This window comes from Pelodiscus sinensis, chromosome 3 (assembly GCF_049634645.1).
Source record: "Pelodiscus sinensis isolate JC-2024 chromosome 3, ASM4963464v1, whole genome shotgun sequence".
Taxonomy (NCBI): domain Eukaryota; kingdom Metazoa; phylum Chordata; order Testudines; family Trionychidae; genus Pelodiscus; species Pelodiscus sinensis.
The window spans coordinates 115,065,265-115,078,347 of record NC_134713.1 but is presented as its reverse complement, the minus strand read 5'-3'; the positions used below and the strand labels follow the sequence as shown (position 1 = coordinate 115,078,347).

Genomic DNA, 13,083 nt, shown 5'->3' with positions numbered 1-13,083 from the left:
AAAGAAAAAAAAATACAGACTTGCTGAGAAATAATTCAAAGGAAAATGTGAACTCAAATCAAAATTAAGCAACAATTACCAGATTTTGGTGTGGGGGGGGGGGGGGAATTACAAAGAATATCAAAATATCTGTAAGGGAACCTTGTTCAATTAAAAGTGTAGCTGATGTCTGCTAACATGTAACTTTCTTACTGGGATGAGTTCTGCTGTTAGTTAAACCAGTGTGTCAATCATTAGTAACTGCATTAACTTTGGTGAAGTTACTCTAAATTTATATCAGTGAAACTGGGTCAACTTTTTCCCTTTTACATCCATATATGGAGGAGTGTCTGCATTCAAGCCTGGAATACATTGCAGGGATAATGCTGCCCCTGTGATATTCCTCCCCATTCATACAGGTTCCCCTTGGTTTTGGGCCTCATTGTTCATCTAAAATATACCATTTCTAAAATGATTATTCCCACAGAGTTGGAGGCAGCCGAGAGAAAGTGGGGCAGAGGATCTGGCCCAGCTTTTCAGGATTCTCCCATTCTGCCCAAACCTGCAGTTATTATAAACCATCTGTATATTAAATCCATTGGTTTGCCATAACTCAAACCCACGGGATCATTCAGGAATAGCTGTGTTTTCTAAAATGGTATACCAGCACAATGAGGTGGGCCTGCAAAATAATTGTGTGTCCCTTCCCTCCAAAACAATCAACTATCCACTAAGATCACACCAGTTTGCACAAGGCCAATGTGATGAAACTGAAGAGGGTTAGCATAATGATCCTTTGAGGGTACAACCTGGTTTATTTCTGTGCAACTGGGCATTATGTATAACCCCGTCATAATAATAAAGACAGGCCTGGGCCTCCAGAGGCAACACATGGAGAGCAATTTCTTCTAAAAATTGTGAAATTGTCCTCACTAATCAGAACCATTTTGTGCAAGATAGAAAGGACCATTCTGAGAGCTGAAAAAATTTCAAGATGGACATCTAGTTTACACACAAATGAGGGAGACGGAGAAAAACGAATGTTGAATGAAAACCAGGTATTCAGAGAGCAATTTACATTGTGAATTCAGGAAGTCTAATAGTGAAATCCAGGTAATCTGAAGGATTTTTAAATTCTTGAAACAGGAATGGATGGTAATTTGTTTATTAATGTTGGATGCTTCCCATAAAATGAAGAACATCCGGAAAGAGTTGCCAACTGAGTTGCCATTCCAGCTGGCTGCTGAAGAAAAGGAAGCCTTTGAAAACCAAGACCTATAGAAAATCCAGCAGTTTACTTTTCTTTCTGGCTGAATGATGAAACCCTTTTGCATTACTAGAAAAGATTTTAGTGATTGTGATGTCTTTAACATAACTGTAAATTCCCTCTGATTCTCAAGATCCCAGCTGAATGTGAACTATGGAAACAGCTGCAGAATTTGCATAGAGTTGATATTTAATACTAGGTTAAAGTGATAAGGTACATTGGGAGCTAAGAAATAATTATCATTTCTCAAGGACACTGCCTACCTCTTTCTCTGCGGCACATGCTCACTAAGTGGCTCATGACCGAACCCAAGATAATTGTCAAAATTGATCCTAGGACTTATTATATGGACTGTGGGGACAAAAAACAAATTTGTGAAAGCACATGAGAATAGTTGATTCTAATTAACCAGGAAGCTGTGGTCCACATACACACAAAAATGTGAGGAAGCATATGAGGGAGCACATGCAGTAATTCAAAGAATTCAAAAGTACCTACATGATCTGATATCATCAGGATTACCAGAAGGTCAGAGAACGGAAAGCAATATCTTGATTTAAAAATATAGAGATTGGGATCCTAAAGAGTGTATAATAAACTTGAAGAAAAATGTTTAATTAAATCCAGCAAAGCACAATTAATTATCAGGTTTTCATAAACTTTTTAGATTTCCAAGTTACATTTAATACATTCAATCCTTATTATTAACTGTCTTAAAACTTTATTTCATTTTCAGAAAATTTTTTTTATTTTAATTTTATTTTAATTAATAGCAATTGTCTCTATAAATATAAAAAAAATTCCTGTGGGATGACAAAGTGACATCATCATGTCACTCTGCATCCTGCCTCCCTCTCCCTGCTGACTCCTCCTCAAAAGCCCTGACCAACTGACCGCTCCGTGAAATGGGGAGGGATGGTGGCTCCATCCACACATGCCCCTTGGAGCAGCATCTGCCTCCCTCTGGGCCTCAACCCCAGCCTGCCCACGCGCCTGCTGCACGGCTTTGCTCTGTCCCCCATGACAGTGCTTGGGGACCGTGCTGCAGGTCTCCCCCTGAGCAAGCAGCTCCAGCGTATGCCAGTGACCCATGGCCAGGTCCCTGGTTCAGGCACACTCTCCTGTCCCCACCACAGGCTGAGAAGGTGTTGGCCACGCTACACACCTAGTCCTTTGGGGACAGCACTGTGATGCTGCACCCCACCTGCTTCCCCAGCTCTCTGGAGCAGTGGTTTTGTGCTCCGCACTCCCTGGGCTCACCACAGGGCAAAGCTGCCCCAACAGGCCTGTTTGGAAAGGCTGGGCTGGGAGTGGGCTGTGGCTCCTGCTGCGGAGGCCAGGGCTGTGCTGCCTAGCTCGATTGTGCTCCTGGGAGGGATGCGCTGCTTCATGAATTTCTGGAAGGGGGCACGGTGTGTGTAGGAAGGGAGCTAGGATATATGTAGGCCTGGGGAGGGTATAGGAATGAAGGCAGGGGGATGGGCAGTGTGGGAGTGTAGAGGGGGAAGGGCTAGGGAAGGATGGGGATGTAGGAATGGAGATGGGGGTAGGGATGGAAGGAGGGGGATGGGCAGTGTGGGGTGGGGAGGGGTTACAGAGGATGGTGGGTGTGGGAATGAAGGCAGAGGGATGAAGGTGTAGGAATGGAGGATGGAGGCGAGGGTGGGGATGGAAGGAGGGGGGTAGGCAGTAAGAGGTGGGGAGGGGTTAGGGAGGATGGTGGGTGTAGGAGTGGAGGATCAAGGTGGAGATAGGGATGGATGGAAGGAAGGGGGTGGGCCTGTGGGCCATGGAGCTCCAGGATAAGGACTAACCATCCAGATTACCCCAGAGGACTCTCTTCCCGTATGACTCAAATCTGGTTCTCAGTAGGGTGTGGATGCATAGAACTGGGGCCTCCCCCAGTTCCATGTCTCTCTGTAGTACTCTGTCCATATGGAGCATGTCCCAGCCCTGCAATGGGAGCTTGCTTTCCAGCTGGAAGGGCATATCTGGACACTGCCGCCCTGCAAAGATGCACAGAGTGGGGCGCGCAGAGTGGGGAATTCTCTCCCTACCTGACTGCTCGCATGTAACCCAGCCCATTCCCTTTGCTAGCAAGCCAGGTACCCAGGAGCACCCAGAATGAAGGGGATTTGTTTGGAGTTGGCCCCATTTTACTGGTTGCATTTGATTTTCGTTTACATGTGAGGCCCCCAAGACCACAGAGCATAGCCCTTCCTGACACATTTTATTGGCGGGTGGGCAGGAGTGGCATAGGGGAGATTGGCTGGCATTTAAAGGGCGTGAGTGGGTGGGATGGGCTGAGAGCATTTAGATTGAGGGGCCCATCCAGGGGTGTGGTGGGTGGGAGCGGAGAAGGGTGTAAGAGACTTGGGTCCACAGAGAGCATAGCTGGGCATAGTGCAAGATTAACAGGCTATTAACTCTAGCCATGGAAATGGCCAATGAGAGGAGGGTTGGCGAGTGTAGCAAGCAGGGGTGCAGCCCCCTCTTAAATACAGAACAAATAAATGAACCTACTTTTTTAGTCTAAACAACAAGGCTTCCAAACATGTTTGTGAATGATTAACTAAAATGATGTAGCTGTAGTGTTTACTCCTATGTATGATGCACAATGTTTGAACTGAAGAAAAAAAAACACTTTTTTTTTTCAGTTTTCCAACCTGTAGCATCAAGAAGTGGGAGGATGGCATTACTAGGGGTGCAAGGTGGCTGGTTTTTACCCGGACAGTCCGGTAATTGCATCTTCTGTCCGGTAAAAAAAACCAGAAAATACCAGACATATAAAACTTCTGGTATTTTCTATTTTTCTCAGATGGTGTGGGCGGGGTAAGTGGGGAGCATGGGAATTTAAAGGAGCAACTACTTGTTTTTTTTTTCTTCCCTCAACCAATTTTTTTCCCCGCCATGTTCAGGATTTTTTGTGAAAGGATCTGGCAACCCTAGGTATTACTTCATTCATTCCTCACGCACACTAATTCAAGCATTGTTGTGAATGCTTTAAACTGTTAGTAAAACAGGATCACTTATTCTTTGTTAAATATTAATATTATAAACTTTTTCATCACTATCTATAAAAATACATTTTATATATTACAGTTTCTTAGCATCTGATTTAATAACAATTCTTTCTGTTCAACCCCCAAATTATTCAAAGCTGTTGGCTCTAGTCCGCCATCTCTTTGTTAAATATTGAGAATTTGTAAGCATTTGTAACTGTGTTGACAGTGCAAGTAATCCTAATTCTTGCAATGTACACTTATCACTTTTTTTTCAGCTCTGTTAATGCTTATTGAAATTCCACACACAGTGGATTAGAAATGGCTTAAAATACAAAATTGGAGACAGTGAATTTTCCCATATGTATCAATCATATTTTGGGATTTTGTTTTTGTTTTGCAGAACTGTGACCTGGCCCAGCAGAGTATAGTTCATATTGTTCAGAGTCCACGAGAAAGTATTCAGAAAAGGGCTGGTGTTGAAAGTGCCAATGCCACTGGTATTTTAGGAGGTGTGGAAAAAGAGCCTGAAAGTCTAACACGTATAGACCTCAGTACCAGTGTCCTCCCATCTTATTCTGCAGGACTGGCTATTATTCTGGATACTACAGACAACAGCATTTCCCTTCCAGTTGTCAAATCAGGTAATTTACTGAGATTGTACAATTTAAAACTTAGAGTTGACATTTCAAACCTGTCATTCATAGTGGGGTCATTTATTTTAGTCTTTTAAACAGACAATACAATGTCAGTAATCTACTGTGAATATGCAATTGAGCTTTTGATGTGTTTTCTAGCAGGGTACCTTGTATTTATGCTTGGGGGTGAACTGAGTGGTTTGCTTTTCCTCCTCTTAACTTTTCTGATGCTGTTGAGTATTGCCGATGAATAAAGCAGGTAAAAGAAGCAACCACTCTCTATTTTTGTAACTGAAGCTGAACCCAGTTTACTTCACTAGAATGTTAGGCAGCTCATGCATTGAAATATTAATTAGTTTATAAGTTTTATGGAAGATTTATGTTCATAAATGTTATTAAAATACTTCTATTAAAGTTTTGTAAAGTCACGACAGACACAAATTAACATATGATGAGAGCTGACATGGCATAGGTTTAAAAAGTTCTTATACACAAAATTACAGTTTACCATAACCATGTTTCATTTTTGGCCTATATATAGGGGCGTAAAGGAAGTGTATTAATAATTAAACTGAATTTTGAAAGATTCCTAGGCCTCAATTTATCTTAGAAGTTATCCCTAAAATAGTATTTCAGTCATCTAAGAGGAACATCCTTACTATAATCCCCACTGAAAACTATGCATCTCTTGTATGAGTAGTAATCTCTCCATGGAACACTATAGTACTGAGGTGACTATTTTTGGTAATTCATTGAAGATACCATTTAATAGAGAAGTATATGAACACCTTTTTGTAGAAGCACAAGAGTCCAATTTTAGAAATAAAGCAAACAGGAACCTCTGAGACTAACCTGACCAAAAAAATCATCTTTACAACAATATGGGTTACCAAAATTGTTAAAATAACTTTCTAGAGAGTGTCATAAGTAAATCATGCAGAAAGTGTACAATTCATGGGTGGGTCACAGAAGTGTTCCACAACTGACTTTATCAACCTCTCACTGCCAACTAATGATGAATGAGTGCAGTTTAAGAACAAATTAGTACCTAGCTTAATGATGCACATCTCACATTCTGAATGAGTAATGAGACAAGAGGGGCGCATGCTAATTTAAAACTAATCTTTTGGGGCCATATGATGCGTGTGGACTTGCTGTCTGAAGTACTGTGATGTGAACTGCTGGAGTCTTCGATTAATTGATTGATTGATTGATTGAGTGTCCCTGCATGCAATATTTATATGAGCTTAATAACTGCCTGAAATTGCAGGGCAATTTACACATTTAAGACTTCTTGTGGCACATCTGCATATTTCCCTGGCATTTTCATCACTTTCACACTCCAAAATTTCCACAAGGTCTCTGACAAAACAAAGTGTGCCCATTTGTTATAGCAAGTATCCAAACAGCAAGATGATGATGTAACTGAATGTAGACTGCCCATGTTGGTGAACTAGGTCTATCTGTGATGTAGCTGGGTAGTTTATTCTATGAGCAAAATAAAGATGCAGCTATACTAAGCCTGTGTCTACACTTTAAATACTGGGTCCAGATATCCCATTGATAACCATGTTCCTAATAAAGTATCAGCTTTCATCATAGTGAAACAGACCTGACCACCAGAATATGGAGAGAGTTGGGAAGTTGATATTTGAGAAACTAGAAAGAATGTCTAAAAGAAGGGACAGAGCAAATTAATATAGCTGCTACAGCAATGTGGTTATCCCTTAACCCAGTCTTGCTGCTGCCACTGTGTCAGAACGTCTTTTTCCATGAATCCTGCCTTAGGAATGCATAGGATGTGCACCAGTGTCCATTGCAACAGGCCTAGAAACAGGTAAAAAATAGGAATAAGACACTCAAGTTTGGTATTGTTTCTTATTCATGCTGCTAGTTAAGGCCTTACTAGAGCTGTGGAGATTATGTTATTCCTTTGTATGTCCTTCCTGTGTAATGCTAGAAATTTTGAGTTAGGCTAGGTAGAATATCCAAAATGTTTACTGTGTATGTGGGGAGAGAGTGGGGAGGAGAGAGAGAGAGACCTTAATTTAAGATCTAGGATTTCCATGTCTACAATTGTACAAATAACCTCCTTAGAAAAGGTAATACTTTGATATGTAAGAAAATGTATGTTTAATTCAGAATATTATTGTAGTTATATGAATATTTCTGTGTTATGTAATTGTTAAAAATCTTGTGGCATTTAATAATCTATGACATTTTTGAAAGCATCTTCTCACTCAAATACCGTAATAAAACAGCTTAGCTTTGTGATTTGAATTGTTAAAAAGCCTGTAAAGGATAAGAAAGTGCTTTGTATCCTAATTTTGCTTGAAGCAAGTGGGCAACCCAAGTTTCTGAAGTAGTTTTAGAAATGTGACAAGTAATTCTAAACATATACTGTCAAATTAGTTCCAGGTCAGGTAATAGCATGATGTTCATCTCCACTTTCCTATTTTAATATGGCATTAGTCTGAGTATTCCTCGCTCTAAAATATACTGCTGTTTTTTCTCATCATCTCCTTGAAAATATCATCAAAACGTGGGCACTGATCCATCCAAAATGGCCTCCAGCATTGCATGAACATCTATACTGATACTGTGGGACATGAACCTGTATAACTGCTCAACAACTGAACCAGACAAAATGAAGACAAGTACAACGGTGCAGTTATTTTTTGCTCATGACCTGTTTTAGCCTGCTGTGTCAGAAAACTGGATATCTAGAGTTTACCATTCATTTAGAGAAGAAAAAAAATGTTCCGTGCAGAAATCTCTGTGATTTACTAGCACGTTTAAGAAAAAAAACCTAAACCATATAAAGAGTTTTGGGGCTATTTCCTCTTGTTTATTGAGAGAAATCATTGATGAATTAATGATAAAATGCATTCATTAATTAAATCTACTTTAGGTCCATACTGATGAGTGTGAATCAATACTTGAAATGAGTAAAACAATATCCTGTTCATTTTGCATTAAATAGCTCATATTTTTTCAAAGCTTTATCAAGTTCAAGGTCTAATGATGAGCAATCACCAGAGTATTTATATTTAATTTACTTTTTCTTTCTCTTTTATAGGAGTATATATGAATAGAGTTTGGGGTTTTTTTCTCTTTATGAACTAATAATCTGTTTAATACTGAGTTGCAAAGGTGTATAGTAATTCAGTTCTTCGGATAGGTATTTATTTATTGGAAGCTCCGTTGTTTACAAGCAAAGGGAATAATTTATCTGGTACACAGCAAATGTACTGTTTCAGCAGATGAATTCATGTAACTAGTCAGTTTTCTATCGTATTTTATGATTTGGTGCACTGACAGTTTTTTCTAGTAGAAGAATTAAGTAATTTAATTAAATGTAAGTTCAAAGAAAATACAGAGTTAGGTGTACTATTTTAGTATATGTTCTTTTGGAGCCTGGAAAAGTTATTGATTTAAAGGTAAAGTGCAACATCTGTCTGAGGCTCAATCCTTTGTCAGTATTAGAATATAAATTAAATTGTGGCTCTTAGAGCATTGTACCTTGCAGTGTTGGGGCAGTCAACCAGTGGTAACGCCAGTAGACATTGTCTCTTACTCAAGCAAAATGCCTCCAGGAGAACATGGCCTGTAGCCACAGCCTGTCTTGCACCATATGCAAGGATACAGTGTGCTCTTCTTGAGCTACCCCACATGCCCATCGCTCTACTCTCACTGTACCTCTCCATGGTCCTCTGGAATTATCATGTCTTTGATATCCAGGATTGTGCAAAAGACATCTCATTTGTTTAAGTATTTGTAACTTGTTCTTTCCCTGTTTTAGCCTCTGATCCTACCTCATTTTCACAGGCATTTACTATGTTAGATATCCAATCACCACCAACTTTCTTCATGAAAAACAAAAATGTCATTAAGCACCTTTGTCATTTCCACATTTTCTGTTATTGTTTTTCCTCCCTCACTGAGTAATGGGCCCTACCATGTGATTGGTTTTCTTCTTGCTTCTAATATATTTGAAGAATGTTTTCTTGTTATCTTTTATATCTTTAGCTAGTTTGAGCTTGTTCAGGGATTAGCATTTCTAATTTTGTCATTCCATACTTATTTGTTTATAGTCATCCTTGTAATTTGACCTAATTTCTCCTTTTGGAAGGACTTCTTTTTTATGTTTTGATCATTGAAGATTTCCTGGTCTCTTGCTATACTTCCTATCTTCCCTACACCATGGGGTAGTTTGCTCTTTTACCCTTAATATTTTTTTGGAAAAACTGCCAACTGTCTTCAATTGTTTTCCCTCTTAGAGTTGTTACCCCATAGGATCTTATCTACCAACTACCTTAGTTTGCTAATGTCTGTCTTCTTGAAGAAATCAGTTGTTTTTATTTCACTTTTCTTCCTCCTTAGAAGATTCCTTAGAATTTTCAGCTCTATCCTTTCATAGTCTCAGAGGGGTAGCTGTGTTACTCATTGTTTTTTAAAGTTACAGAGTATCCCTTTAGCACCTCAGGCTATGTCTACACTGCATGCTTATTTAAAAATAAGCTATTTCAGAAAAATACTCCCAAAATAGCTAATTTCGAAATAGTACATCCATATTCCAAATGCCCGTTGAAGAAGCACTGAACTATTTCAAAATTGAGCGCCCACACTGATTAGAACCTGAATCACATTTAAAGCCCCACATAAGCACTCTAATCAGGACAGTAGTCACTTCCTGGAGCTGCTGCCTGAGGCTAGCTGAAACTTGTACTTAAAGGGACTCCTCTCTACAGCCATGTCTCAGGCTCTTCACTTTTGCCTACCTTCTTGAGGGACAGCAAAACCTTCTCACTGCCTGCTCTGGTTGCCCCTGCAGACACCTCAGCACTCAGTCGTGGAGCATGACCTGCTGGAAAGCAGTTGCCAGCTCTTGAACCACACCTTCTGCTGCACGCACTGTAGGCTGCCCTTATGGCTCTGCAGGAAGAGGACCTGCTGCTCCCTGTGGGGCACCTCCTCACCTCTCTCCACAATATAGTATCGTGAATATATATATATATCATGAGCTTTCATGGGCAAAACCTACTTCCTCAGATGAGCAGAGACTGAGGAAGTGAGTTTTGCCCATGAAAGCTCATGATACATATACATTTTTGTTCGTCTCAAAGGTGCCACAGGACTACTCGTTGTTCTATCATTTCATAATCACTTTTCACCAAAACTGCCTTCCACTTTCAAATTCTCAACCAGTTCCTCCCTATTTGTTAAAATTAAATCTAGAACAGCCTCCCTGCTAGAAACTTTTTCACCTTCTGAACTAAAAATTGTCTCCAATGCATTCCAAGAACTTGGGTAATCTGTGCCCTGCTGTGTTATTTTTCCTAACAGATGTCTGGATAGTTGAAGTGCCTCTCTAGTGCCTGTGCTTTGGATGATTTCGTTAGTTGTTTTTTTTTAAAAAAAAAAGCCTCATCCACCTCTTCTTCCTAGTTAGGTGCTCTGTAGCAGTGTATACATTTTAATATATAAAGCAACACTTCCTCCCTTTTTTCCTGCCTATCCCTCCTGAGCAAGCTGTATCCTTCTGTACATTATTCCAGTGATGCATATTATCCCACAGAATCTCTGTGATACCAGCTATGTCAACTTGGAAGTACCTTGCACTTTTGCTGGGGCTGTATTAAAAACTGACATTACAAAGTCCTTGAAAGTTGACTCAGATCCAGTGTGTCTTCTTTTAGGCTTATTAACCCTTCGTAACTCTGTGCTACACGACTTCCTGGTTGTAAATGTAAAAATTTATATCCTCTCTCGACCTTCGAGCAACAGCAGAAAGTGATTTTATAAGACATTAGCATAATGGAACCTTTTCAATAAAATGATGAATTGAGCCCATTTCAGAAAACAGAACACACACTTAGTAATTTATTGCAGTCAGTGCCTTGCCGGGAACCTCATACATATCATGTGCTTTTAACACTGATGACAATGGTGCCATTTTTTCACATCTTGCATGTCTGCAACATTCACTGAGAAGAGAAATGGTCTTTCTAATGGAGCCAGCAGCACTTTGGGGAATGCTCCTGTTTACATGACATAATTATCTCTCATGAACATGTCTATTATTTTATTGTTTTTAAGGTTTTTTCATGCTAATTAAAGCTGATAACGTTTGCTAGCTTCCTCATGTTGAAGGGTGAGGAGGGAACACTGCTGTCTCCCTGGAATGAATTTTGATAGTTGATAGGTGAGTGCATAGATGGGTTTTCTTCTGAAAATGCATAACTCCAAATCTTTGTGCAACCAGATGGCAGTGACATTTGTAGATGGCAAATGTTCTGTTTTAATTAAACAAAGCTACACATGTAAATGCTTTCAGAAAGAATTGTTTCCATAAATTAATTGTGATGGTACAAAACAAGATTAACTTACATTTAGGTAACACCTCTTATGTGTAAATATGCACAATAGATCATGACTATGTAGGATAGAGAAAACTTGTTTATAAGGCAAAAATAGGACAAGATCCTTAGTTTAAGTCTTTACACAATATATAAGTCACTGCTACATGGACCTGTGGACTCACGTTGTATGCTTGGTTCAAGTGCCTGATTCTCAAAATGACAGAGAGGATTTATTCTCCTCACAAAGCACGTGTGCAGGTTTCATTAATGTAATTGAGGGTTCTGTGCACACAGCAAGGGCAAGAGGAGACAGGCTTGAGCTATGGAAAGTAATTACATGCAATAGATAGTTTCATAAATTCTGTTGATACTAGTGAGTAAAAAAATAGCCATACAAACCAGTTCCTACTCTCTCATACCTTCTGTGTTAGTTCCTTTAAAGTTATACGTCCTATGTCTGGAACTTTTCTGAGAGAGAGAGAGAGAGAGAGAGAGAGAGAGAGAGACCACTGTGTAAGTCCAAAGAAAATGCACTAGTATTTTTTCTTGTATGTTTTGAGAGAATGCAATATCTATGAAAGAACATGGACTAATAATCCCAGTGACTGAATTGTTCTATTTTTCCATGGAACAGTAAGGGCAAGGGCATCATAGGCTCTCCTTCACTGCTGTGCCAATGTGCCTTGAGTGAAATCCTGGTCCCACTAAAGACAACAGGCATTTTGCCATTGACATCAGTGGGGCCAGGATTTCAACCCTCACCTCGCACCTGGATGATTACCTCTGGTGAGATAAGCCAGTGGTCTTCAAGCCAATTCAGTCTTTGGCTTCTCTGCTGAGACATCCAGGCAGGGTGCCAGTTATGCTTTTTTTCTTTTGATATGGACACCTGATTAGGGTTGCCAGATGGTTTCAACAAAAATACCGGACACACTTGTCATTACATCACAACCTACATTACATCTTATTTAGAAAATATCGAACATTTATATTTTCACAATTTGTTTCCTGAACAGAAAGCTCAAATACTGGACTATCCAGTTCAAAACCGTACACCTGGCAACCCTACATCTGATGACAAGGAATTGGATTGAGATTACCAGTCCATGTCATACGTGACCCCAGCAAGCTGTCACTTGTTAGCAATTTTAATTCACTGCTATCCTGGTCTGGATTTAAAGCAGCGATTTAGATGATTCTGTCCCACTATCATAGTAACGGTTTGTTTTTAGAGTTGGCTTATGAAATATATTTGTAAGCCAGAGAACAGATAGACCAGGTAGGGAATTCAAATAAAGTTCAAATTACTTATAACAGCCAACAGAGGCATTCCAACTTTCTGTAAACTTGGAGGGGATAGGACATGCTTTCACTCTAAGTAGCCTCCCTTGCAATCACATCCCCTTTTATTTTACGTATCTCATTTAAATATATCTTAATTCCACCTCCCTGCTTATTTATTGTCTTTGTCTATCTGCCTTATCTATATAAAATTGTGTGGTTTTCTCCTTAACTAATTAGACTGCTTATTTCAATGACTTTATTTGCAGCTTATTCTATATGTTCATTGCATTTTGAGGAAAATCAGGCAGCTCCTTGTGCACTGCACTCCCTGTTCACCTCCAATTTTTTGATGTTTAGATTGTGCCCTGCAGATTTGACACACCTACTGTTTCATTGTAGTGAATGCCACAGTTCTGAATTTTTGAATTTATGCTGTTAAGTTTTCTTCTAAATTATATACTTGAAGAGAAATCTGAAGCTGGAGAGAGCAAAGGAAGAACATAAGGTTACATGCACAAGCCTCAGACATTAAAGCTTTGAAAAAGTATTTC

At 39.6% G+C, this 13,083-nt stretch overlaps 1 protein-coding gene and 1 long non-coding RNA gene across 5 annotated transcripts in view; one reads left to right on the top strand and one right to left on the bottom strand.

Moving 5' to 3' along the window:
* Positions 1-13,083, top strand: part of PRKN (parkin RBR E3 ubiquitin protein ligase) — a 1,191,290-nt gene that overhangs the window by 404,824 nt on the left and 773,383 nt on the right. For all 4 annotated transcript variants that reach the window (XM_075924581.1, XM_075924580.1, XM_075924579.1 and 1 more), the window contains one exon: positions 4,652-4,892. In XM_075924581.1, the coding sequence (XP_075780696.1) occupies positions 4,652-4,892 (241 nt within the window). The remainder of the gene's footprint in view (positions 1-4,651; positions 4,893-13,083) is intronic.
* LOC142827941 (uncharacterized) overlaps positions 1-13,083 on the bottom strand; it is a 281,731-nt gene that overhangs the window by 98,259 nt on the left and 170,389 nt on the right. The gene's annotated exons all lie outside the window — the stretch shown is intronic.